This window comes from Salvelinus alpinus, chromosome 3 (assembly GCF_045679555.1).
Source record: "Salvelinus alpinus chromosome 3, SLU_Salpinus.1, whole genome shotgun sequence".
Classification (NCBI taxonomy): Eukaryota; Metazoa; Chordata; class Actinopteri; order Salmoniformes; family Salmonidae; genus Salvelinus; species Salvelinus alpinus.
Window position 1 is genome coordinate 57,420,853 of NC_092088.1, and position 25,467 is coordinate 57,446,319.

Below are 25,467 nucleotides of genomic sequence, written 5' to 3' on the forward strand. Positions count from 1 at the left end.
AATTGTTGGAAAAATTACTTGTGTCATGCACAAAGTAGATGTCCTAACCAACTTGTCAAAACTATAGTTTGTTAACAAGAAATTTGTGGAGTGGTTGAAAAACGAGTTTTAATGACTCCAACCTAAGTTTATGTAAACTTCCGACTTCAACTGTATAACGTAATTCATCTGACATGTGGTTAAGCCTTAACACAAGCTCTGTACCTGGAGTCATGTCCTCCAGTGCTGATCACATATTTATCATCATAGGAGAAGCGAATGTTGGTCACGTGTGCCGAGTGCCCAAAGTAACGCTTGTGTTTGGCCTGCAGAGGATCAAAAGATGTATTAAACATTTGGAGCAGCCACAGCCAACAATGTCTGCTCTATGGATTCAGTAACTACATAGCTTAAAAAATATATCACAGTGATATTGTTGAGAGGAAGTGAAGCACTCACAAATTTCTCAGTGCATGGGAAGTCAAAGAGCTTGACCAGCCCAAAGTCGTCCCCGGTGACCACGTTGAGTCCGGTGTGGGAGACACAGGCACAGTTGACGTCAGCCTTATCAGCATTCCGTGGCCAGATACCCAGCACCTCATCTCCCAGGATACTGAGAAGAAATGAGGGAGAGGAGCCATGCTCAGACTGCAGAATATGCTGCACAAAACCACAGGCCTGCCAGTAAAATACTGAGATAACATTGTTCCACCACAGAATAGCCATTTTTGAGTTTCATCCAAGTCAATTGAATTACTATAGTAAATTTCTCTCCTCAGTAGTAAAACATATGTATACTATAGAAAGAAGAAAAAAAAAGGATTCCTGCATACTACTAAAGATCTCAACCAGACATTAGCTTGTTTCCCATTACAACGTGGTCTCAGGGCAATTTGTATTATTATGTACGTAAAGCGGTGAGACTTATTATGATACATTACGTTGCATTATGGTAGTTAGGGGAACTAATGACAAAGGTTAGGATAACTTCCATAAAATGTTAGAATTTACGTAGCAGGTTAGGTGAATTGGGTTAAGTTTAGAATAAGGGTTAGGGTTAGCTAAAATGCTACAGTTGTCCCCGATGCGACTCGGAACGAATAGCCTTTGGATTGCTAGACGGTCGCGGATTACGCCCATCCATCCTCTCCAACCAACCTCCCTACTTTTGTTTCTGTCTAAAGGAACTATACTATTAGTAGATATCATACGTCTTGGAAGTGCTCATAAATATGTAAAGTATGTTTCCTATGGCTCTGAGACCAGGCTGCCTAATAAGTATGCTACTGCTTATATGCAGAATCTATTTTTAACCCATTAACCTTGGGAAGACTGATGTTAGAGGGAGTTTGGGGTCTATTCATGAGAAGTGGACAGTGACAGCTGTGCTGCAGACAGTATTGATTGACCTCTATTATTCCATTGATCAATAACAGACACCCAAACACAACTACAAAACAACATGTCTGGGTGTGCCCCACTAAACATCCGTACGCAAACGTGCCCAGATGGCTTCAACGAGCCTAAAGCTCAAAAAAGTTGAACCAGCAATGCATTTGTATTGCTTTGGCTTGCCATATTGCAATGTCCCTACCAGAGTGAGCTGTTACGTGTAGCTCCCATTGTTGACGCAATATCTCAATAGTGTTACCGTGCAGTGCCTGCGTTCTTTACTGAATATGGAGCTCAGTTTTGATTTTAGAGAGTATGTGGGTTTGATTGAATTCCAGTGACTACAACTAATCTTTCTACCTGGTCCAGGTGGCCCAGGTGATCCTGTCAATCACAGTCTGTTCTGTCACAATTTTCCCAGAAGGCATCTCATGCACCTGGCGCTTATAGTTTCCTGTGGACACCTGTAGACACACAGCCAGTGACACGTGAGAACACACACTCATGCATATGCACACACAACCTCTATCAGATGTCGTCATATTATATCACTCTGAAATCAATCAGTCATCTATCTACCAGCACTGTCTGCACAGCTCAGTCTGCACAGCTAGGAAGGAAAAAGAATGTATGAACCAAAACATGGATTTAGGCTGTGATTCAATCAGACCGTGGGTTGTCGACAATGTGGCTTTTAAAGGCAATTAACGATTGAGCCGACAGATGCAGGGTTTACTGTAAAATCTCTGTGAACGCGGGGACATTGCCGCATTGTCGAAAACCCACAGTCGGATTGAATCCCGGCCTAACAATGAAATCGTAATGAGCTTAGTCCATTATATAACTTCAAATGGACTGGGAGGACCTTGGCCAACTATACTGGTACCTCCCCTTCTGTGTCCTGCATCTGTCCCTTCAAGCCACAGACACATTTGTACTTGTAATTGTACGCTGAGGTCAGGTTAAATTTAGCAGGCCAAGTCACCATCTTACCCTGTTTCTGATCATGTGCCAGTCACATCAACATTTCAGAAAAGGTGCAAGGGTCTCCATAACAGCAAGGAATGAGTCTATAGAAATACCTCAGATAGGGTTACTTTGTAGCATACTGATGCGCGAGGTTACTCTAGAGCAGCTCCAGACTACTGTTAAAGGTGCTACTCACAGGTTGGAATCTTTTTGTTGCATTGTTTTTCAGAAAATGTCCATAATATATCTGCCGCTAATAGTCGAATGATAGTGTTTCACAGTATTACTTACCCACCAGTGTTGTGATATTCGCCACTTGATTTCTCCACCCAGAGCGGCATCTGTTGTCAAACTGGGAAAGCAGTTCTGACTTTGTGGCTGTGTTATCTAGTGGAAATCGCTCTGTCAATTCCAGGTTGCTAAAATTCGCTCAATTTCAGTTTATATGAGAAAACAAGCATTGAATTGTTTAGGGAATCATCATACCATCTAAATCGCTGTGAAATATATTTTCTATAGCAAAAAATATTGTTTTAAAGCTATTTGAACCTGGTGGACCAAAACAAAAGATACTTCCGGTTTTGGTCCACCAGCCTCAAACAGCAGTTTTGGTCCATCAGCTTCAAACAGCTGTAAAAACTATATTTTGTTATTGAAAATGTATTTCACAGCGATTTAGATGATACAATGATTTCCTACACTATTCAAGTGGTAAAACTGTAGAATTTTTCCAAACAGGAGTGATTTTCACTAGATAACAAAGCCAAAAAGTCAGAACAGGTATCTCAGTTTGACAACAGATGCCGCTCCAGCGGGAGAAATCCATAGGTGAATATGACAGCCAATCACAACACTGGCAGGTAAGTAATACTGTGAAAACACTGTCATTCCACTATTTAGGGCAGATATTTTATGGACATTTTCAAAAATTAAACTGTAACAATTGAAAAAAAAATCCTGTGTAGTACCTTTAACTAGAAGGGCACTTGGCTAACCTGCCTGCCATACATGTGTGTGTCTAAATATAGGTTTTTCCACATTCAGTATGCTTTGAAATGGATATATGAGTGTCCATCATGGTGAGAACACACTGTGCAACATGATCAAATGGTCAAGAGTGCTGTATTAAACAACATAGGTTGTAGATTTAGCTCAATTGGTTTCCACAATAATCAAATAATATAATTTTTTTTTACCATTCGAACATAATGACCTTGACAGCAAAATAACATTTAACTCATTCCACTATCTATTTTGTGTGGTTTTAGGACACATGTAGTGTCTATCGTTTATTTAACAACAACAGCTCTCAAGTGAATTATCATATTCAGCCTGTTTTTAAACTATCATGGTCAGTGTAGCATACCTCAATGAACATGCTGTCTGCAGAGAAGTCCATCTGGATAACAAAGCTGGTGATGTCCTTACAGTAGCCCACACGGTTTAGCGAGGGGCCCAAGGTAAGGTCGTAGAGGTCAACCGTACTCTCCACTGAGCCCACTGCCAGGAGGTGTTTGTCTGGACTGAACCTGAGAGGGTCACACAATAGACATAATATATATATAGACAGACATCCTCAGAGTTCAATGGTCATTGACTGGCCTTTAACTGAACCAATGTCATTTCAAATGAGTTTACTTCCCCTTTTTAGTGAAATCAGAATTTGAAAAATCCCTTTAATGTTGCTTAGTTTTTTCCTTGGTTGTAACCAAGGGTTAAATTGGGAATTCAGTGGTGGGGGGAGTCATATTTGGGTTGAGCCAGGGTTAAACAAAAATCTATGGTTTGAGTTATGCCAAGATTAAGCTTAGGGTTATGCCAAATCAGGGTTGTGGCTGAGGCAAGGGTTAAGGTTAAACCGAGGAGAGGGGGTGACCTCGACAATTTATTGTTAAAACATGAGGCTGCCTGGATCTTTAATTTAAAGACCCTTGCTCCCCTCGGTCTCAACGTTTACAGACACCTGTGTGTGTCCTTTGACACTAAATAACCTAGTGATCCGCAGTGTCTGTCATTATACCCTGATGAAGACAGCTTGTCTGTTGAAACGTTGGATATTAGGTTATTCAATTATTTCATCTGAGCTCCAAGGGTGTGCGGCTCTCCTATTATTTCTCAAGTGAACCGGGGTGTGGACATGAAGATAGGGTTAATTAAGGTTGTGGTTGAGGCTAGGTTTGAACATGGATGTGGACATGAAGCTAGGGTTAGAGTTGTGTTTGATGCTAGGGTCAGGGTTACTGCCAGGATGTGGACATGAAGCTAGGGATAGGTATCTGGTTCAGGGTTAGGGTTGAGCCAGGAAGTAGACAATGGTCTAGTCAAAGTGCAAGAGCCCAGCTCCAGGTGGCTCCTATCTCTCCTCAGTTCTTGCCTGATGTCCTGTATGGCAGCACTGCGGTCTCGTTTCTTGGCCCATATCTTAAGTGAGTTGGTGAGGAGGATGATGAACTCCCCATTCTTCATGCCCACAGACACCATCTCCCCATCAGGACTGTAGCTGGCACACTTGGCTGGGTGGCCCAGGCTCACTTTGTTCAGCAGTTTCTATCAAGGAAACAGACAGCAGGGTTGAAGATAACAAAACATGAGACATAGCCTTAGAATGGCCACATACCATCCTAACTGAATACAGGTGCAAAGGAAACCAAGAACACAAATAAACTGTAATTTGAGATTCAATTTTTTTTTCTTCAGCGAATAAATGATGAAAGACATTCAATGTAAGTGCAAATGCAACTCAGCAGACCATAGTGTTTCTCTGTGCTGTACCTTGTCGGACAGGTCCCATATGCGGATGGTTCCGTCGTCACTGGCGGAGATGAACAGGTCTTTAGAGGGGTGGGTGGCCAGGCCCCATATCTCGCCCTGCATGTGACTGTTGATCAGGATGTTGGACGCAGCGTTTTTCTCCCCCACCTCAATGATCTCACCATCCTTTGTGCCTACCAATATCTTACCCTGGTAGACAGGCACACAAGAAGGTTACTGTTTTTGACCCTTCAAAAACCCTAGTTGAAGCTATAGACGTAAAATAAACTTAACGTGAAAGACTGGTTCAAATAACATGTCACATCTCCCATACTACTACCGTAAAGGTGGCTAAAGCTGCTGGGTAGGCTAGGAGCTTCTGAAGGTTGCCACAGTATGGGAAGAAAGCCAGCAAAGCCCTTTCCAAACAAATGACTCAGCTATCTTTTTCCCGATTGAAAAAATAAGTGATTTTATTCGCTGCATTAATACCTTCTCTGACCTTGGATATCCCAACTCTGTAACAAAATGTATGTTCTGTTGCAGTGCAATAAACAAGGAGCAAGTGTGTATGAAAGAGCACCAAATAGATAGTGCAGTTATAAAGGCCCAAAAATTCTGACTCAAAACCAAGTCTTATCTAATGTCTAATCATCAGTCTATCCAATGAGAAGATATTTGTAGCTGCAGATGAGAAGGTACCATTCTGTTTTTTAAATAATATAGCTAGCTAGTGTACTGTATATTTATTTCCAAAGGGAACTTTCAGGGAGTTATTTTCAGGTTTAACATTTGCTGTATGCATACTTATAGTCTTTCCCACTGGGGTGTGTGCTGGCTGTGCTGAACTCACCTTGCCTCGGCAAACGGACCTCACACACTCAACAGTCTGTCCCGTCTCAAGCTGGAACGCTCGGCAACGTTTCATCTCCTGGTCCCACAGTTTCACTGCACCGCCCTCCTTTGTACTGAGAAAGCATGTGCCGTGCACACACACATTTTACTAAGCTTGTGGACACAATTGATTCCTGTTCAAAATCCTATTTTCCCTAACCCTAAACTGGGTCTGTGCCCCAACTTGGCCACCCCATTCAAAATGTTCTGGACACACCACTGAATATACAGTTGAAGTCAGAAGTTTACATACACTTAGGTTGGAGTCATTAAAACTCGTTTTTCAACCACTCCACAAATTTCTTGTTAACAAACTATAGTTTTGGCAAGTCGGTTAGGACATCTACTTTGTGCATGACACAAGTCATTTTTCCAACAATTGTTTACAGACATATTATTTCACTTATAAATCACTGTATCACAATTCCAGTGGGTCAGAAGTATACATACACTAAATTGACCGTGCTTTTAAACAGCGTGGAAAATTCCAGAAAATGATGTCATGGCTTTAGAAGCTTCTGATAGGCTAATTGACGTAATTTGAGTGATTTGGAGGTGTACCTGTGGATGTATTTCAAGGCCTACCTTCAAACTCAGTGCCTCTTTGCTTGACATGATGGGAAAATCAAAAGAAATCAGCCAAGACCTCAGAAAAACAATTGTAGACCTCCACAAGTCTGGTTCATCCTTGGGAGCAATTTCCAAACGCCTGAAGGTACCACGTTCATCTGTACAAACAATAGTACGCAAGTATAAACACCATGGGTCCAAGCAGCCGTCATACCGCTCAGGAAGGAGACGCGTTCTGTCTCCTAGAGATGAACGTACTTTGGTGTGAAAAGTGCAAATCATTCCCAGAACAGCAGCAAAGGACCATGTGAAGATGCTGGAGGAAACAGTAAAACAAATCCTATATCGACATAACCTGAAAGGCCACTCAGCAAGGAAGAAGCCACTGCTCCAAAACCACCATAAAAAAAGCCAGACTACGGTTTGCAACTGCACATGGGGACAAAGATCGTACTTTTAGGAGAATGTCCTCTGGTCTGATGAAACAAAAATAGAACTGTTTGGCCATAATGACCATTGTTATGTTTGGAGGAAAAAGGGGGATGCTTGCAACCCGAAGAACACCATCCCAACCGTGAAGCACGGGGGTGGCAGCATCATGTTGTGGGGGTGCTTTGCTGCAGAAGGGACTGGTGCACTTCACAAAATAGATGGCATCATGAAGCAGGAAAATGATGTGGATACATTGAAGCAACATTTCAAGACATCACTCAGTAAGTTAAAGCTTGGTCGCAAATGGGTCTTCCAAATGGACAATGACCCCAAGCATACTTCCAAACTTGTGGCAAAATGGCTTAAGGACAACAAAGTCAAGGTATTGGAGTGGCCTGCACAAAGCCATGACCTCAATCCTATAGAAAATCTGTGGGCAGAACTGAAAAAGCGTGTACGAGCAAGGAGGCCTACAAAACGGACTCAGTTACACCAGCTCTGTCAGGAGGAATGGGCCAAAATTCACCCAACTTATTGTGGGAAGCTTGTGGAAGGCTGCCCGAAACATTTGACACAAGTTAAACAATTTTAAAGGCAATACTACCAAATACTAATTGAGTGTATGTAAACTTCTGACCCACTGGGAATGTGATGAAAGAAATAAAAGCTGAAATAAATAATTCTCTACTATTATTCCGACATTTCACATTCTTAAAATAAAGTGGTGATCCTAACTGACCTAAGACAGGGAATTTTTTACTCTGATTAAATGTCAGGAATTGTGAAAAACTGAGTTTAAATGTATTTGGCTAAGGGGTATGTAAACTTCCAACTTCAACTGTATCGTCATCATCACGGACACAAGAGGAGAGTGTTAGCCAGTGGAATTCCAGATGTGATTTTGGTGCTATTTTGTGTTGTTGTTTTGGTTTGATAAGGAATGGTGTTTTAAGAGGATCATTGAGTGGATCATCAGTGGTCGTGCAGCAGTGCGGTACTCACGGCCTCTCCTTGCCCCCTGTGACGATGAGGCCGTCTCTCAGTGTGGTGTACATGGTGAACACTGGCCCGGTGTGGGCTTTAGCCACGACACGAAGCAGGAAGTGATCTCTCCACACGTACACATCCCCGTTTATGGCACCTGTGAATGTTAGGTTATTCTGGAGAAAGATAAACCACACAGATAGGATCACAAAACTTCAAATGTATCTCAAATGAATCCCAGAAAACATGGTTGATTATATTAGCCCATTAGTCAAGGGTAAATCAAATCCATTAGGGCAAATTAAAGAGTTTAGTTAAAAATTCTGTCAATACTCACAGCACCGAAGGCCACAGACAACATGGTCTGCATCCTGCCATCCTCCACTGAGCCCACCACTCCCTTTTTATACATGAGAGAGCCTCCAGCCAGTGTCCAGAACTTGATGTGTTTGATGCCAACAGACACAAACTGAGAATCGGAGTCTGGCCGGAACTCCACTACAAAGATCCTGTCTGGATGGCCTCCTTTACTGGTCACTTTAGCACCTGGACAGGGGAACACACACACAAGCACAAACACACTTCTGAGACCTGTTATTTACAGTTTACTGAATGATATCTAACAACATTGTTACGATTAATTATCACAAAAAATCCACCTATCACAGACCAATCTAAGCTGTAGCCTACCACCATCTCAGTGTATATTACCAGGGTCAGAATGGCTCACCTTCCTGCCAGCGCCACACAGTGATGGTGTGTTCAGGCTCCACCCCCACAGAGAGCAGCAGCTTGCCTGTGGCGCTGAAGTTGACGTAGCCCACCCCCTTAGTGTGAGAGCAGCGCAGGATGGACAGTGTCTGTTTACTCATTGCGTCCCACACGTGGATGGAGGGGGTGGTGCCTGCAGTACAGAGAAAAAGATCATACTCTGATCAAGTATATAGGGATGCAGCATGGAGCAATAAAGGCCAAATAATTGTCTGTAGTAGATAGAATGTCTCGGCAGAGTCTAGGTTGAATCAATATGGAACAATACAGAGGGATAATTACTGGACAAACTAAGGATAGAAAACAGAGGACAGCCCACTGGGAAAACTGTAGGAGAACAGCAAGGAAAGGGTAAACCTATAGGGTAAAACTGTAGAACACATCAGTACAAGGGGCAATCTGGAAGGCGTTTTACCTGGTAGGTCTGTCACTTCACCTGTGGTGTGTGAGCGATGGGAAATTAGGCAGCAAAATTACAATTGAAATCTAAAGTGAGTGCTTTGTCAGATGCTGCTGAGGACATTATGATATAAAGCACCAATACAACCAATTCTAGCACCAAACAAAATGAAAATGTGCCAATGCAGACTGAACCGGTCACCAAAAATGGCCCAGAAAAATTAAAAGATGATAAGGCATTCAATATCTAGCTCTTTCTCTCATCTGCACACATTCAGCCCACGCACAAATGCTACGAATAAGTACATGCAAAGTACATAAACACAAACACAATCAAAATTAAATTAAACACGCTCATTCACAGCAGTACAGGACATACCAATCTGTCCTGTAGCGATTACATTTTTGTATTTTGGATGTTGATTGACGGTCAAACAGAGGATATCATCTGTATGTTCCAAGTAGAAACTCTGAGTCCCTGAGGAGAAATAGCATTAAACACAGAGTTCATCTTCATCTTATCATGTACATTCCTATATATCACAAGCCCTGAAGTTAATGTTGAGTAGGGTATCCAAAAGTGTGGCCATGTAGCTGTACCGGTGGTGAGGCTGTGCACCATAGCCGTGGCTGCTGTGTGGAAGACAATGTCGGCGCCGTCGTTGAGGTAGTGAAGGTTGTTGCGACAATCAAAGCCCCTGAACCCAAACACGTGGTCCAGCACCAGGTCCTGAAAGTACACACATCACTGACCAATCACATCCCGCTGTGCACCAAACCTTCCCAACACTGTTTCATAACAAACAGTGAAAATGTAACATGAACATGTAAAATAGGATGAGTACGACGTCAGAGTTATTCAGAGTTCACTTTAAAACCACTGTGAGACAAACCTCAACAAGCTTCTTCTTTTTGGTGATATTGTTCTTCTGTAGCTTCTCTGGTTGGGGAGCAGCTCGGCTAACAGGAGGCCTGCAGAGAGTAAACAGGTAGAACTGCCTCACACAGCTGATATTGGACAAATATATTATCATGTTTACCACAGATCTTCCCCCAAAAAAACAAGTCATGTTTTCTCAGAACAATTTCATTATAGGACACAGCAATGGCACATAAAGGATAGATTAGGCCACGTTCTAAAGAGGCTGTCTGGTCTGACATGAGGCAGATAGAAACAAAGAGAGGAAGAAATATAAAAGAGGGCACGTGAGAAAGAATAGACCTATGGAGTAAACTGCAGCTTGAGCAACTCAGAGAACAAAACAGCTGCAATCAGTCATATCACTCTGAATAGAAACATTGTTAAGCAGTGCTACAGTATATCATTGCTTGTTCATCACTCATAATAGGCCTTACTGTTTATAAATACACAAACATTCAGTGTGCCCCATGACACTATAGATACTACACAATGTATGTAATACATCAAATTAAATAGTCCCATTACATTTTCCACATGTATGAATTTTGGCCAGCCGCTGCACACACACATATCACCAAGGTGACACATCACATTCACAACATCAACAAGCGTCAACTTTCACATAAGGATTACACTAATAATGACACATCACACCAGTTGGCTGAGGTTACATTTAACATGTATGGCAATGAGCCACAGAATGAAATTCCACTCAGTCAGTCTAGGAGCTCTGCACTGCCGCCTGCAGCACATGTACATCTGCCTCTCGGTGAGGCTTCCCTGTATTTCCCTCTCTCTCTGTCACCCCCCTTACTGTGATTGTTTTCAATAAATGTTTTATAAAAGAAACAAAATTGCTTCATAGCAAAGACCAATTTCTCAAGTAAGAATTTTGCTAGGACTGTCTGGGAGTGGTCTGAGTGAGGGGAAAACTGAAAACTAGCTGTTACTGGCAGAGAGGTTTGGAACTCTCTTTCTTATTGGTCTATTAACTAATTTACCAACTGGTGATGTCACCTGGCAGGCCAAAACTCCATCCCAACACAACAGGCTTAAACATTCAGGTGGTTTTTCAAACAGCTCTTACACTGAAAGGGCATTAACATAATTTTCACAATATTATTACAATCGCATAGTGTGGAAATACAGTATATAGAAAACAGGAAAATCACTTGGTTGACGGCACTGGGCCTTTAAGGTGAGTGGAATTCCACCCTCCTTAAAAATTTAGTTATGGGATGTGTTGTAAAATTAGATTTCCTAGATGGTGTTGGTTACCACAGTGATGTGGCCTTGCTGAGACCTGAGGTCCATGGTCACACTTAGGGTTTAACAGACTGATCTTGTTAAACATCTGACTTATATTGGGGTGTCAGGTAGCCTAGTGGTTAGAGCGTTGGTCTAGTAACCGAAAGGTTGCAAGATCGAATCCCTGAGCTGACAAGGTAAAAATCTGTCGTTCTGCTCCTGAGCAAGGTAGTTAACCCACTGTTCCTAGGCCGTCATTGAAAATAAGAATTTGTTCTTAACTGACTTGCTTAGTTAAATAGAGGTAAAAATATCAATACTAATGATATGACACAAAAACACAGGGCCATTAGAGGAAGAATAGAAGTTATTGCTCCTAATCATTGGTTGTCAAAGGTTCACGGAAATCTGTACTTGCTTCCGTGCGCACAGACAGAGTCTACAAATTAACAGAGAAACACATATTAAAGTAGACGTTGAGGTTAAAATCCCACAGGAGGTTGAACAGTGCAATGACGATGCAGAAGGATTAGTTATATAGCACCACCACTGTATGCATTTTGTATTTGATTTATTTATTAAGGATCCACATTAGCTGCTGCCAAGAGGTATTGATATGTTTAAACCACCGAGCTGTCTATTTAAATGACTAGCACACAGCTCAGACACCCATGCGTACCCCACAAGACATGCCACCAGGGGTCTCTTCACACAGTTGTATTGTATAACTACAACCGTGTCAAACAGTTGCACAAGACAAGGTTCCAGGTCACTGGTAAAGCACTATAGCCCAAAGGTGATAGCTGTGATCACATACATACATAGTTTACACTCCTTACAGCTGACAGACACTACCGTTCTTCTCTGTTTGTCTGAACAGCACTTTATAAGCATTGTCTGGATGACCTTGCATGACAGGGAGTTAATATTTCCATCATTTACTTTCTCCGGTTTCATTCTGAAATCAGACTCCCTCTTCCACATATGTTTTAACAATATTTTTGGTGACGGTGTCTACGTGCTCTGAAATGAGTTCAATCAGCATATCAGAGTGTAGCGTTGCCACACATAACACCACAGATTGAATATCTGTACAAGTGTAGTAACTAACTCCTGCGGACTGATTGCAACATTTTTCATGCTGAGACAGGATTGTATGATCATACAGTGACATGAGTTTGGGACGTTGTCTAATTCCATGTCTCTATCTGAACAGAAAAAAAAGAAGATGAAAAGAAGAATCCGCCCCCTGGGTGTGAAACTCTGCAGTCTGGATGCAGAGATGCAGTTGTGATCAAATGGGAACGAGATGAGCCGACTGTCACCATGCAGGACAAACATACAGAACATCACAGAGAAACAGAGACACACTTGGACCTGGAGCCACAGTTTACACACAGTGTGATAGACACAAGTAGCTCACTTTACCTGGATCCCCTTGAGAGCAGTGGACAGAACCAAGTGAAAGGTTTAGAGGACACAGGTCAGAGCCCGAGGGGACTCACTATACTACAGTATAGCTATAAGGCTCATGCAACAAGCAACCTGGAGAGCTATTTGACTGTCATTTTTGCCTGCTGCAAACCATGCTCTGACTGTTAGCATACTGTCAGCATGCCAGAAAGAGAGAGACACTGCTCAGAGGAGAGGTGTGGAATGAGAGAGTGTCCCAGTCTAAAGAGCAATAAGGGGAGGGGGGTCATACCCTGGGGTCCCTGTGCAAACTGTGCAATAGCACTCCTATGAGAGGGGGGAGGAGGAGGGGCACAGGGAGAGAGAAATGCATCAGTGCCTCTCTCATCACCCAAGGGGTTATGGGAAGACAAGGTCCTGCGATGTCTGGGGCCCCACAAGAGGGAGTGAGGAAGAGAGAGGGGGAGAGACAGAAACAGAAAGAAAGGTCTCCTCCAGCACCACTTGGTAGATCATTACTGTACTCTTAGTGCTCTCTACACCCTAAAACAAAATATATTATTGTGATACAAAAAAGAGAATCTGAAATAAAATGTGTTATTCATGCAATTCCCATGGCTTCATGATACTCAGAATTTGAGGAGTTTGAGCAAGCTGAGTGATATGAGGACCCATAGGCTATGGGAGGTTATGCCCATGGTCCAAATAAATAGATGACTACAAAATGTTTCAGACCTGCCTCCTGTAGTACCATTATAGGACATAAATGAATAAACAAACACTTTTAAATTTACAGGTACATAGGTTAAAAAGGAATAATAAACACAGATTTATTTTTCTTCCATTCTGTTGAAATAACAACACCATACTCTATTGAATGTTAGATATTTTAGCTTCTGCCCACTCTACTACTATCCTTGTCCTGCCCATCTAAAGTCCTGTTTATAAACCTGGTTCTAAAATGCTTCCTTCGTCCTGCTCTTGTCCGTTTACACTTTACAATCAGATCACAATGTGTCTTTTAATCATCTACACCAGTCTAACAATGTGGGCACAATCAGAATGTGGACAAGATCAGGACAAAGGACGCGTGTTAGCACCAGGTATAAATGGGACTGAATGTATGGGAATACCACCCACATCCACATCCCATAGCTAGCACAGAATGTATGCATTAGGTCATACTTACTTGACAATGCCCTGCCTCCAAAGGAATGCAAGTTAAAACACAATAGAGATATTAGGTGTTTCTGCAGACAGAAGTGTGCCCCAGAGTCATGGGGATCACAGATAGTAAGGTTGAGGGGACAAATCAGCATGTTACCATGGAGCTGACTAACCCCAGAGAATACAATCTGTTATACATTCATCAAGGACTAGGAACGCACTACTGAACACTCAACTCTAATGGTGTAGTAGACAATGGAGGCCATAGGGCAACAATTGACCCTATTAGCTATAATATCAGGGTTTGTAGTAACTGCATATCATTATATGCAATTACTGTTTATTGGTGGCTATAGAGAGAATATCTAGCTACAGTACTGCTTAATGGGGTTAGTACTGTGCAAACATGCAACTTGCTGAATTAAGTGTACACAAATTATAAAGGGATTGATAAAATAATCATACAATTTAATTGTAAATCATGCAAAGTGTATACTGCATTGGATTTTTCACAACAATACTTCTACTTATTGTACATACCACACACACACACACACACAGTAGAGTATATACTCTATACAGTCTCAAAGCAACTGAGATCATACCAATGATACTGTTATGTATAGACCACATATCGGTATCATAGCAACATATATCACACAGAAGCGCCAGAGAGCACACCTGCTATACATGCACATAACATTATGCAATACATTGACTAGATTCCTACACAAGCCACAAATACATGCAATCTCATACTGTAAAACCACATAGATTATGATCCAAACACATACATCCAACAATCCACAAATAGATGGACAACATATAAAACATGCACACAGCATACAATATCAACGGGCTACACCCACAATACATGCCCAGGACAATCCACCGTATCATAGCAACAGAGCTGACTAATATAGAGAGAGTATTGGAGAGGACACACATACACTCATACAGTGCAGAAAGATTACATGGAAATGGTGATAAAGATCTTTATATGTGCATAGAATAATGTCTCTTTTTGTAAAAAAATATGTTGGGTTAAGTAGTACAGATAGGTAGAGTAGTCTATAATGTCTATCAAATGATTAAAATCAGGCCTCATACTCCATTTGAAATAGCCTAACATGGAAAAACACCCCAAGCAGCCTTCCCTTACTCTGCAAATGATGTCAGCTAAGCACTAAAAAGTCAACTCACTCTGTATCATAAAAAGCAAGACCAAATTCTATATCCATGTCAATCCTACAATGACCACCTCTGAGGCTTTACAAAAGGATAAATACAGTAGATGTCAGTTATACTCAAACAACACCAAGATGTATATTGATAGGTAGGAGGTAACTAAAGTTGTATCAAATGACAAAAACAGGTGCAGTTTCTGTTTCTGACACCAGAGGGCTCTATAAGCATTCCTTTAAGCAATAAGGCCTGAGGAGGTGTGAGCCGTGGTATATTAGCCACATACAAGGGCTGTTCTTTAAGCGCGACGCAACGAGGAGTGCCTGGACACAGCCCTTAGCCGTGGTATATTGGCTATATACAACAAACCCCCGATGTGCCTTATTGTTATTATATTATTTTAGGGCTCCTGAGTGGCGCAGTGGTCTAAGGCATTGCATCACAGTGCTAGAGGTGTCACTACAGACTCTGGTTCGATTCCAGGCTGTATCACAACTGGCCGTGATTTGGAGTCCTATAGGGTGGCACACAATTGGCCCAGCATCGTCTGGGTTAGGGTTTGGCCAGGGTAGGCTGTCATTGTAAATAAGAATGTGTTCTTAACTGACTTGCATAGTTAAATAAAGGTGAAATAAATAAAAATATATAAACTGGTCACCAACGTAATTAGAGCAGTAAAAATAAATGTTTCGTCATACCCATGGTATATGGTCTGATATATCACAGCTGTCAGCCAATCAGCACTCAGGGCTTGAACCACCCAGTTTCTAATTAGAGATAATCATGGTGTTGGCTGCTGATGGCAGCCTGATTAGGATCAAGACATTAATACAGTCTTTTGAGGCCTAAAACAGCTAAAACTTGACAGTTTTTTAAATTGTCACTGCTTCAGACTTTTTAAATTGTTTTAAATCTATACACTCAACACAACAGTCAGGAGCCAAGACACTCTCTAATGTTTAAGCTCTATCACTTTGAGTGACAACAACCAGTCCAAACACAGAAGCTGGCATGGGGGTGTACCTTTCCTCTGCCGACACCTCCTTCAGTTGCTGGTGGGGTTTGATGCCACACATGTCCCGGATGCTGACAGCATAGATCTTAGTGGTGTAGTCAATGCTCTTCTCCCTCGCCACATCACTGTCATACCCTACAGACACGCCCACAGGAATAGACTCAACCAATTAGAGCAGTTTGTGAAAAGTAGGATTTGATCAAGATAGCTTTGTATGTGTTTGTTGAGAATGTTGTATTAGAGTTTTGAGAGAAGATTGTACTGTATGGATCAGTAGTCTAAAGGCTGGCGTTTACCTCCGTCCTCCTCAATGTCATCGTCTGACTCCTCACTGTCCACAGGGTTCTCCCTGTGACCCTCTCCGGTTCTCTCCAGGGCCCAGATCATCAGCGCTGTGTCAGCTCCGCCGAGCGTCAGTAGCATGGCATCATCTTGTCCCCATCGAACATTGGTTACATGGGCACTGTGACCCATGTACTTCTTGAAGCGGGCATACTGACCCTGAGGAGGGAGCAGACAGAGCCCATGAAAAAACAAGAGACAACATTCGACTTGAATCAACAACAGAGTCATGTACCAGCGTTGGGGTCAATTCCATTTCAGTTCAAGAGAGTAAAATTGAATTGAACATCTAGTGCCTGTCTCACCCTGGTTGGATAGCTGAAGAGCTTGAGGAAGCCAAAGTCATCTCCGGTAGCAAGCAGCTTCTTGTCTTTGGTGAGCGAGGCGGCGTTGACGTCTGTGATGTCACTGTGGGTGGGCCAGATCCCCTCACAGGTGGGGCCCAGGACACACGTCCAGGTAGCCCACTCCATCTTCTCTATCTGACAGGCAGAAACAGAAACATGAATGCACACACACACACAGTTAAATACTGCCAAATGCTTTTATGGGATGTCAATTAATATTTGATGTCTAGCTGGGAAAAATTACAAGAAAATTGCAATCTCAGTTGGGTCTCTTACCTCAGCATTTCGTATGGTTTGTCTCTTCCCTCTTGGCGCTTCAAAGAATAATTGCTCTTTGGCACCTGAATTTACTTGCAGCAATTTACCTATAGAAAAAATAACAATCTCAGAATCAAAAGACAAAATAGAACTTGTGTTTACAGAGTACTAATGGGAATCCATGCTCTGCTTCCAATTACACCATAAACTCACCACGAGAGTCCCAGTCTATATGAGTGATATAGCTGGAAGCTCCTTTGCAGATTCCCACCCTCTTGCTGGACAGCACATTGTAGATATCCACAAAGTTATCATGAGAGGCCACAGCGAGGTATTTACCAGCATCTGAGGAGGAAGCCATAGAACAAATAATTAATACCTCAGCCAGGTGGGCGAAAATGCTATTCTGTGAAACCGCACTTCATATTTTAGAAAAAGTTTAACTCAAATGAACCTTACTAATAAAATACCTATGCAAATTAGCAGTGTTATGAAATACAGACAACAATGAATGGACATTTTAATGATAAGTCAGTTGTCAAAGGTCACCTTGTGAAAACCTGACGTCAGAGATGGACTCCTTCCTGTGATGGAATGACACCAGGTCCTCCAGGGTGTCAGAGTTCACCACCAGAAAACTACCATCATTGAGGCCCACCGCTAAGGCTTTCCCATCAGGGGAGAAGGCACAGCATCTTCCACCTGATACACACAACGCACACACACTTATACACTTCCAAAATGGAGATACAGACATAGACTGACAGACACAGAAACAGAAGGTGACACTGGAGTGCCTTATGTTTGTTGATGATCATGGGAATTAATGACTCGCTTAATGACTCATTAGTTGATGAAGATATCAACATTCAGCAGTACCTTTTTTAAGTTTGCGAACGGCCACCATGCGGTGGTTGGTGGAGAGCTCCCATATCCGCAGGGTTTTGTCGTCACTCACTGTGGCACATATGGGGAGCAGGGGGTGAGCAGCAAGACCCCACACCTCGCCTTCCATGTGACCCTGTATCCATAGCAACAGGCGGACACAATCAGCTGTCAGTCAGTTGACATGCCCTGACCTACACCTAATCCATTTGACACACCTGTCACCCACAAAATCACTCGCCATTTTTCTCAGTACAATACATTGTGCTCATATTGAAGTGGGGTTTGAGTGAGAGACGGTACTTTTGAGACAAAACAAAAGCCCAATCGATCGCATCTCAGATAGCTGCAGTCATTTTACCCAACAACACATCCATACTGATCCTTCATAGCCCATCCCTATCAGCTCTGTTCACCATGGCAACAGAGCACAGGTACCTGACCGCTAGGGAGTCTGGAAGACTCTGAGCTTTAAGAGTTGGGCCACACCCATAGGAGGGAACTACCACAGAGATACACTGACAGTCAGAAACACTCATACACACAGGTGCACACACACGTAGTCATTATACAAACTACAGTAACTGTCATCTACAATGCAGCACTACAGAGCAGGGATGGGAAGTTCTGCTATTTTTACTGAATCAGATCTTTTCGTCTTGTTCAGTGAAAAGAACAAATCTTTCGACTCATTTTGTTCATTTGTCAGTAATGCCCAGAGCACGCAGGACCCGCTACCTGCGAACGATGAACTGAAAACTCGAAAGAGTCATGATTCTACAAGCTGTCATTTGTGACTGAGACTTATAAAAGTGTGCTTTAAACAATGTACATTTGTTGATTGCTAGGCATACAAACAAGAGCATTTCTTGATACATTTGAAACGAGGTCTAGTTGTGGCCGCAACTGGACTAGAGGGAACGAGATCTTGGCAGAATGCATTGCTTGACTGCCGTTAGGGTGATTAGCAGAATATCGTTCGCGAACTGCAGCACCCAAGCAGTCCCCAGGCAGCACACCAAATGATTTGTTCTTGAGTGGAGTTTGTTGAGCAGAGGCTGTGTGTATGTTTTGGATCTACGAAGCTGTGTCCATCATAACATTTATTAATCAATTGATTGCATTCATTATTGCACCATGTGATCAATTAACAGTTCTAAACTTGTCTTTTTCTCAAATCTTATTGGTCACATGCTTCGTAAACAACAGGTGTAGACTAATAGTGAAATGCTTACTTACAGGCCCTTCACAACAATGCAGAGAGACAGAAAATAGAGAAACAATTGAAAAGTAAAACACGTAATAATAAAAAAGTGCCAGCATAGACAGCTACGAAAAATACAGATAAACTCTCTTGGTAAATAGTATAGCCTACAACTTACCATGAGGTATTCTAACTCAGGCGAGCAGAACCTCGAGAAGTCCTTAATATTAGAGATTGTGCACCAGCTGTCGTTAAGACACACCCCTCCCCCCTAACCTTACCCAACGCTGCTGTAAAGTCTTGACGATGCATAGAAAAACCAGCTAGATGTATATTATCCATGTTCTTGTTCAGCCACAAAACATAGGATATTACTTTTCTTCAGGTCCCGTTGATAGGATAGTCTCGAACGGAGCTCGTCCAGTTTGTTCTCCAGTGATTGTATGTTTGCCAATAGAATGGAGGTGTCACGCCCTGATCTGTTTCACCTGTTCTTGTGATTGTCTCCACCTCCTCCAAGTGTTGCTTATTTTCCCTAGTGTATTTATCTCTGTGTTTCCTGTCTCTCTGTGCCAGTTTGTCTTGTATGTTTTCAAGTCAACCAGCATGTTTTTCCCGTGCTCCTGTTTTCTATTCTCTTTTTCTAGTCTTCCTGGTTTTGACCCTTGCCTGTTTTTCTGGACTCCGTACCCGCCTGCCTGACCCTTCTGCCTGCCCTGGCATCGAGCGAGTCTGCCACTCTTTACTTCTTGGACTCAGAATCTGGTTTTGACCTTTTGCCTGTCCACGACCATTCTCTTGCCTACTCCTTTTGGATATTAATAAACAACAAAGACTCTAACCATCTGCCTCTTGTGTCTGCATCTGGGTCTCTTATCTTATGTGCCCTTATAGTACGAACTGGCCATGACAGACCCAGCAGACTTGGATCAGCTCTGCCACGCTGTCTCCCTGCAGGGAGCCACTATTGGGAGACATGACAAGCTGTTACAGGACCTTCTGGAAGGGCTCCGTTCCTTGACGGAACGCCACGACCAAGGGTTTAAGGATATAATGGAGCAAATCAGGGAGTTAGCTCAGAGGCTGCCTGCCACCTCTGAGAAACCCCAACCACCCAGTATTTTTTTCCTATTAGTGGTGAGCTTGTACAGCCTACCCCGGCTCCCCGAGAACCCCGCCTGCCTGACCCTTCTGCCTGCCCTGACATCGAGCCTGTCTGCCACTCTTTACCTCTTTGACTCAGAATCTGGTTTTGACCTTTTGCCTGTCCACAACCATTGTCTTGCGTACTCCTTTTGGATATTAATTAACAAAGACTCTGCACCTGTGTCTGGCCTTGTGCCCTTATAGGAGGGTAGAGACAGATTATTTATTCGCCTCTCTTACGCCGTCTTTTCCTTTTCCAAGTCTCTTGGATTAGGGCCTGGTACAGGGTGAGCAGTATGTCCTGCGCCGCCGACTCGTTGAAGTACAAATACTAATCCAAATCGAAGTTAGTGATCACTGCTCTGATGTCCAGAAGTGTTTTTCGGTCATAGGAAACAATAGCGGAAACATTATGCACAATTTTTTTAAAGATCAGTGCAAAAAACACACAAAATGGTCAGGAGCCAGTAGAACAGCAGGTATCCATTGCAGCACCATTCTTGGGTTGTTGGTTGGAGCAGGTCTCCTGAGCCGCTGAGCCGGAGGACTGCGTATTAACCCTGCTGTAGAATTAATTGCGGCCAGCAAGTCAAACTAACGACTAAAAGTCTCTCAGAAAAACAAATCATGACTCTCAAGTCAGTAAAACGAATTGTTCGCAAACTGCACATTACTACTACAGAGGCCATACACAAGCCTTGTGCACACAGGCAAGGAAAAAAACGTGACAGGTTTGACAATAAGAAGGTATTGAGATATTAAGCTATGAACTATTCCTCAACTGGGCTGGATAATCCAGAGGGGGAACACAGAGCTTTTCGGAGCCAGCCAAGCGACAAACTGTTAAAGCCTGCCTCAGATATGCAAAGATATATTTCCGACTGCAGTCCCTGAGTGGAGAACACAGGAAATAGGGAAGAAGCCAACAAATCCAGAAGCCTGAGTAGGTGGAGAACAGACAACACTTGAGGGCTGCTGTTTTACTGCAGGATGCTGCTGTAAAAATGTCTCTAACACAAATTGGGAAAACCAAGTAGAATAAGTAAAACACACCACCCTAGGTGTTTCAGCTGTATGCACACACGCAGGCACAGGCACACAGACACACACAAACAAACACACACACACACCTGGACCAGCAAGGTCATGGGTCCACTCTTGTCGATTTCAAGTATTTCTCCGTTCTTGGTTCCCACCAGGATGTGTCCGTGTCCCAGAGTTATGGCACGGATGGAGGGGTTGTCCTCCAGGAGTAGCCCTGGGGGACGCACACAAATAGCACTGTAAAGACTTACAGTGCTAAATCCTCCCAGATCGATAGCAGCAGATCCATGTGAAATATAACTGCAATTCCACATGAGGCCAAGAGATGGCAACACTAAATGTAGGAGGCAAAAGTGGTCAATGATGGTTACAGTATCTATTGAATGTTTATGGTCAAATTTCAAACACATGATGCTTCCTGATACAGGTATGTGCTTTACATGGTCAGTGTGAGCTTCAAGAGAGAACTACAGCACTTCTCAGACAGTGTTTCTGTATCTGTCATAGACTCTTTCAGTTACTGTAGAGCAGAGAGTGTTATCCTACCTTTAGATCCCGGGGAGAGGGCTGCTCTCTTGATGGCGTAGGTCTTTAGGCACCTCTCAAACATGTCGTCCCACAACTCTACCACTCCGTCCTTCCCACCTGTCACAAAGCCCTGGAGGGAACAACAGCAGAGGGACGTCACCCAGTGTACTCCAACTCTGACAACCACACTGAGGAAAACTTTCAGTGATGAGGGCCGGATGAGACAGGGGCTCTGACCTACACTAATCTTCTGCCTGACATCTTCTCAAGAGGTCTGTCTGAACTGCTGAAGTATGCTAGGGGGTCAGTTTGTCTTGAAACTGAGAATATAGTGTTGGATGATGAAGTGCATGAGGAAAGTATGGATGGAGGGAAGACAAATAAAAAATACTGTCTTTCTCTGACATCTTTCCCAACACACAGAAGCAGCTGGGAATTACAATTACTATTCTATTAGCAGGCAGGGCCTGTCAAGGATTTGAAGCAGCAGCAACAACAACACATCAGGAATTCAGCGGAGGTCTCTACCAGGAATGGCTCCCACATCCTCCTTAAGGCTACTTCTCTGATGATAGGTTTCGGGAAAAGCATCACATATACAGTACCAGTCAAAAGTTTGGACACACCTACTCATTCAAGGGCTTTTCTTTATTTTTACAATTTTCTACATTGTAGAATAATAGTGAAGACATCAAAACTATGAAATAACACATATGGAATCAAGTAGTAACCAAAAAAGTGTTAAACAAATCAATATATATTTTATATGGTATATTCTTCAAATTAGCCACCCTTTGCCTTGATGACAGCTTTGCACACTCTTGGCATTCTCTCAACCAGCTTCACAAGGAATGCTTTTCCAACAGTCTTGAAGAAGTTCCCACATATGCTGAGCACTTGTTGGCTGGAAAAGCAGCCAACAAAAAAAGTGCCAAGGGAAGCCAGCTTGGATTTTGGCATCACTCCTATCAAATCCCATTGAGAGCATACATCATTGACAGAAAAACTTGAATTGTTGCATCTCTTTGTGTTGTTGTCCTCCGGTGTCTTGCTAGCTAAAATCATCCCTTTCCTAAATTAGATGGAGATAGAGATTTGGACTTGTGATTTTACTTAATTCTCCATACTGGCCAATGATTATAACAGTGATTCTGATCCAACCATGAATTCATACATTGTTGTGCCCCTGGCCTGAGAGGATGGAAGTTCAATATGTAGCTAGATGTAGAAGGCTAATGTTAACTAGCTAACGCTGCCCATGAATGGAAGTTAGGCTAGCGGGCAAGCATTTTAGCCATGTAGCCTTGGACAACAAAAAATAAAAGCGTGTACTGTATGACAGAGTGATAAACTGTTTTGTTAACATGAAAGAGAGGAGGATGGCATTGGCGTTTCTCTACAAGTAGGGTGAGTCAGCAATACACACATACACACAGAAATCAGAACCATGGACAGCCACATGATATTTAGCTTACGTTGGTTGGACTAAATTGTTTTTTGTATCTTTAAGTTGTCCCTGTATTAAACTAAGCAGAGGTGATTAGATGATGTTGAAATGTTGAAGTTGAAATGGTGTTGGCATAGTGAAGGCAGCTTCTGTTGCCTTTGTGATCAATCAGCCTATGATATTACCTGTTGTTGAAAAAACGTATGTGTTATGGCTTTTCAACCTCTGCCATATCGTGGATTCAGAGCTATCTATCTAATAGAACTCAAAGGGTTGTCTTTAATGGAAGCTTCTCTAATGTCAAACATGTAAAGTGTGGTGTACCACAGGGCAGCTCTCTAGGCCTTCTACTCTTTTCTATTTTTACCAATGACCTGCCACTGGCATTAAACAAAGCATGTGTGTTCATGTATGCTGATGATTCAACCATATACGCATCAGCAACCTCAACTAATGAAGTCACTGAAACCCTTAACAAAGAGTTGAGGTCTGTTTTGGAATGGGTGGCCAGTAATAAACTGGTCCTGAACATCTCTAAAACTAAGAGCATTGTATTTGGTACAAATAATTCCCTAAGTTCTAGACCTCAGCTGAATCTGGTAATGAATGGTGTGGCTGTTGAACAAGTTGAGGAGACTAAATTATTTGGCGTTACCTTAGATTGTAAACTGTCATGGTAAAACATATAGATTCAATGGTTGTAAAGACGGGGAGAGGTCTGTCCGTCATAAAGAGATGCTATGCTTTTTTGACACCACACTCCAAAAAACGGGTTAAGCTGTAGCTGGCCCAAACAGAGCAGCACGTCTTGCTCTTCATTGTAATCAGAGGGCTGAGGTAAATACTATAAATACTATGCATGCCAGTCTCTCTTGGTCAAACAGATGGTTTCCAGGTGTTTGATGCCATTCCATTTTCTCCATTCCGGTCATTATTATGAGCCTTTCTCCCCTCAGCAGCCTCCACTGGGGCCCCTCCGCCTATTCGGGATGCACTGTTTCAGTTTGAAATGACTCAATATTTTGGACAAAAATTGGACCAATGTAACTAAGGCTGAGAATGTCAATACAATAAAACTAGCAAGGGCAATGATCACAAGTCAGTCATGCTCATAACGTGGCTAATAGGTTAGTGTATCTATTTATGTAGCTATTTATTTAGCAAGCTAAAACCACAGAGCCTACCGTTAGCTAGCTAGCTGCTGGGAGGATGTCATGTCATTGGAGGAGTGGGTGAGTGATCAACTTTTTACCCTCATTGTTTTTCGGTGGCTACAGCTAGAGATGCAGGTGTCATTTGGTTAGCTAGCAAGAAATGAGAATTGTTTTGCTAGCTAGATAGCTATGCTGAACTGTCTGTCTCTATGACATTTACAATATTGTATCAATATTCAAATTCGATCTCCAGCTGTCCCATAGTAATGAACGTGTCGGGAGTCGGGATGAGACAGACGGGCAGGCAGTTTTTACCAGCCAGTCGAAATCATGAATCAGCATAGTTTTTATGGATATATACAAAGAACTATCAATCGCAAACAGGTAAAACGGAACAAAGTGCAGCTAGTTTGCAGTCTTTTCAGCTTCAGTTTGAAGGGATTGTGTTAGCTGTGTTGTTGGCTAGCTCCTCTGAATAACAGTGTCCTGACGAGAAAGCACATTTTCTACACCAGGCGAAATCACGCATCATTAGCACAATGTCATGGATGTATCCAAATAAATGTCACTAGAAAACAGCTTAAACAAACGCAAATGCTGACTTGACTGTACGTTGGCCGTAGATGGCTCGCTAGCAAGCAAGGTATAAGAACATTACCAGCCAGTATGGCTATGGAACATTGAGAATGAACGACTGGCTGGCGTCCATAGATATAGAACAAAAAGACTGAACGACTGGGTCGCGTCTCTGTCAACCAAACCGATTGAACGAACGACCAGCCGGCTTTGCTAGCAACCCTAGATTTGTGTCGGGACTGTATCTTGTGGAAGGATGAAATAGTATATATAAATCCATCAAAATAATTTTTAAATGAAAATATGTTAATCATTATTTGAATATGTTGGTAACCCATTGTATTTAAGTGATAATGCCCTTGAAGCTGGTGTCTGGAGGATATATTGGCATGTTAGGCCAGAGACGAAGTCATGGGCCGGCAAACCGTGCCAATATATCCTCAAA

At 42.5% G+C, this 25,467-nt stretch overlaps 1 protein-coding gene across 2 annotated transcripts in view; it reads right to left on the minus strand.

The window, feature by feature from the left end:
* LOC139570995 (echinoderm microtubule-associated protein-like 6) overlaps positions 1-25,467 on the minus strand; it is an 86,887-nt gene that overhangs the window by 6,396 nt on the left and 55,024 nt on the right. The window contains exons 19-41 of one of the 2 annotated variants that reach the window (XM_071393419.1): positions 21,864-21,975; positions 21,404-21,531; positions 17,918-18,059; positions 17,588-17,740; positions 17,252-17,383; positions 17,057-17,145; positions 16,739-16,915; positions 16,388-16,592; positions 16,100-16,226; positions 13,914-13,928; positions 10,035-10,113; positions 9,742-9,871; positions 9,521-9,619; positions 8,702-8,875; positions 8,309-8,517; positions 7,990-8,147; positions 5,945-6,059; positions 5,113-5,301; positions 4,715-4,887; positions 3,707-3,869; positions 1,732-1,835; positions 439-592; positions 205-305 (exon numbers count right to left, since the gene is read on the minus strand). In XM_071393419.1, coding sequence (XP_071249520.1) covers positions 205-305; positions 439-592; positions 1,732-1,835; positions 3,707-3,869; positions 4,715-4,887; positions 5,113-5,301; positions 5,945-6,059; positions 7,990-8,147; positions 8,309-8,517; positions 8,702-8,875; positions 9,521-9,619; positions 9,742-9,871; positions 10,035-10,113; positions 13,914-13,928; positions 16,100-16,226; positions 16,388-16,592; positions 16,739-16,915; positions 17,057-17,145; positions 17,252-17,383; positions 17,588-17,740; positions 17,918-18,059; positions 21,404-21,531; positions 21,864-21,975 — 3,128 coding nt within the window. The remainder of the gene's footprint in view (positions 1-204; positions 306-438; positions 593-1,731; positions 1,836-3,706; positions 3,870-4,714; positions 4,888-5,112; positions 5,302-5,944; positions 6,060-7,989; positions 8,148-8,308; positions 8,518-8,701; positions 8,876-9,520; positions 9,620-9,741; positions 9,872-10,034; positions 10,114-13,913; positions 13,929-16,099; positions 16,227-16,387; positions 16,593-16,738; positions 16,916-17,056; positions 17,146-17,251; positions 17,384-17,587; positions 17,741-17,917; positions 18,060-21,403; positions 21,532-21,863; positions 21,976-25,467) is intronic. The other variant, XM_071393421.1, reaches the window with a different exon arrangement.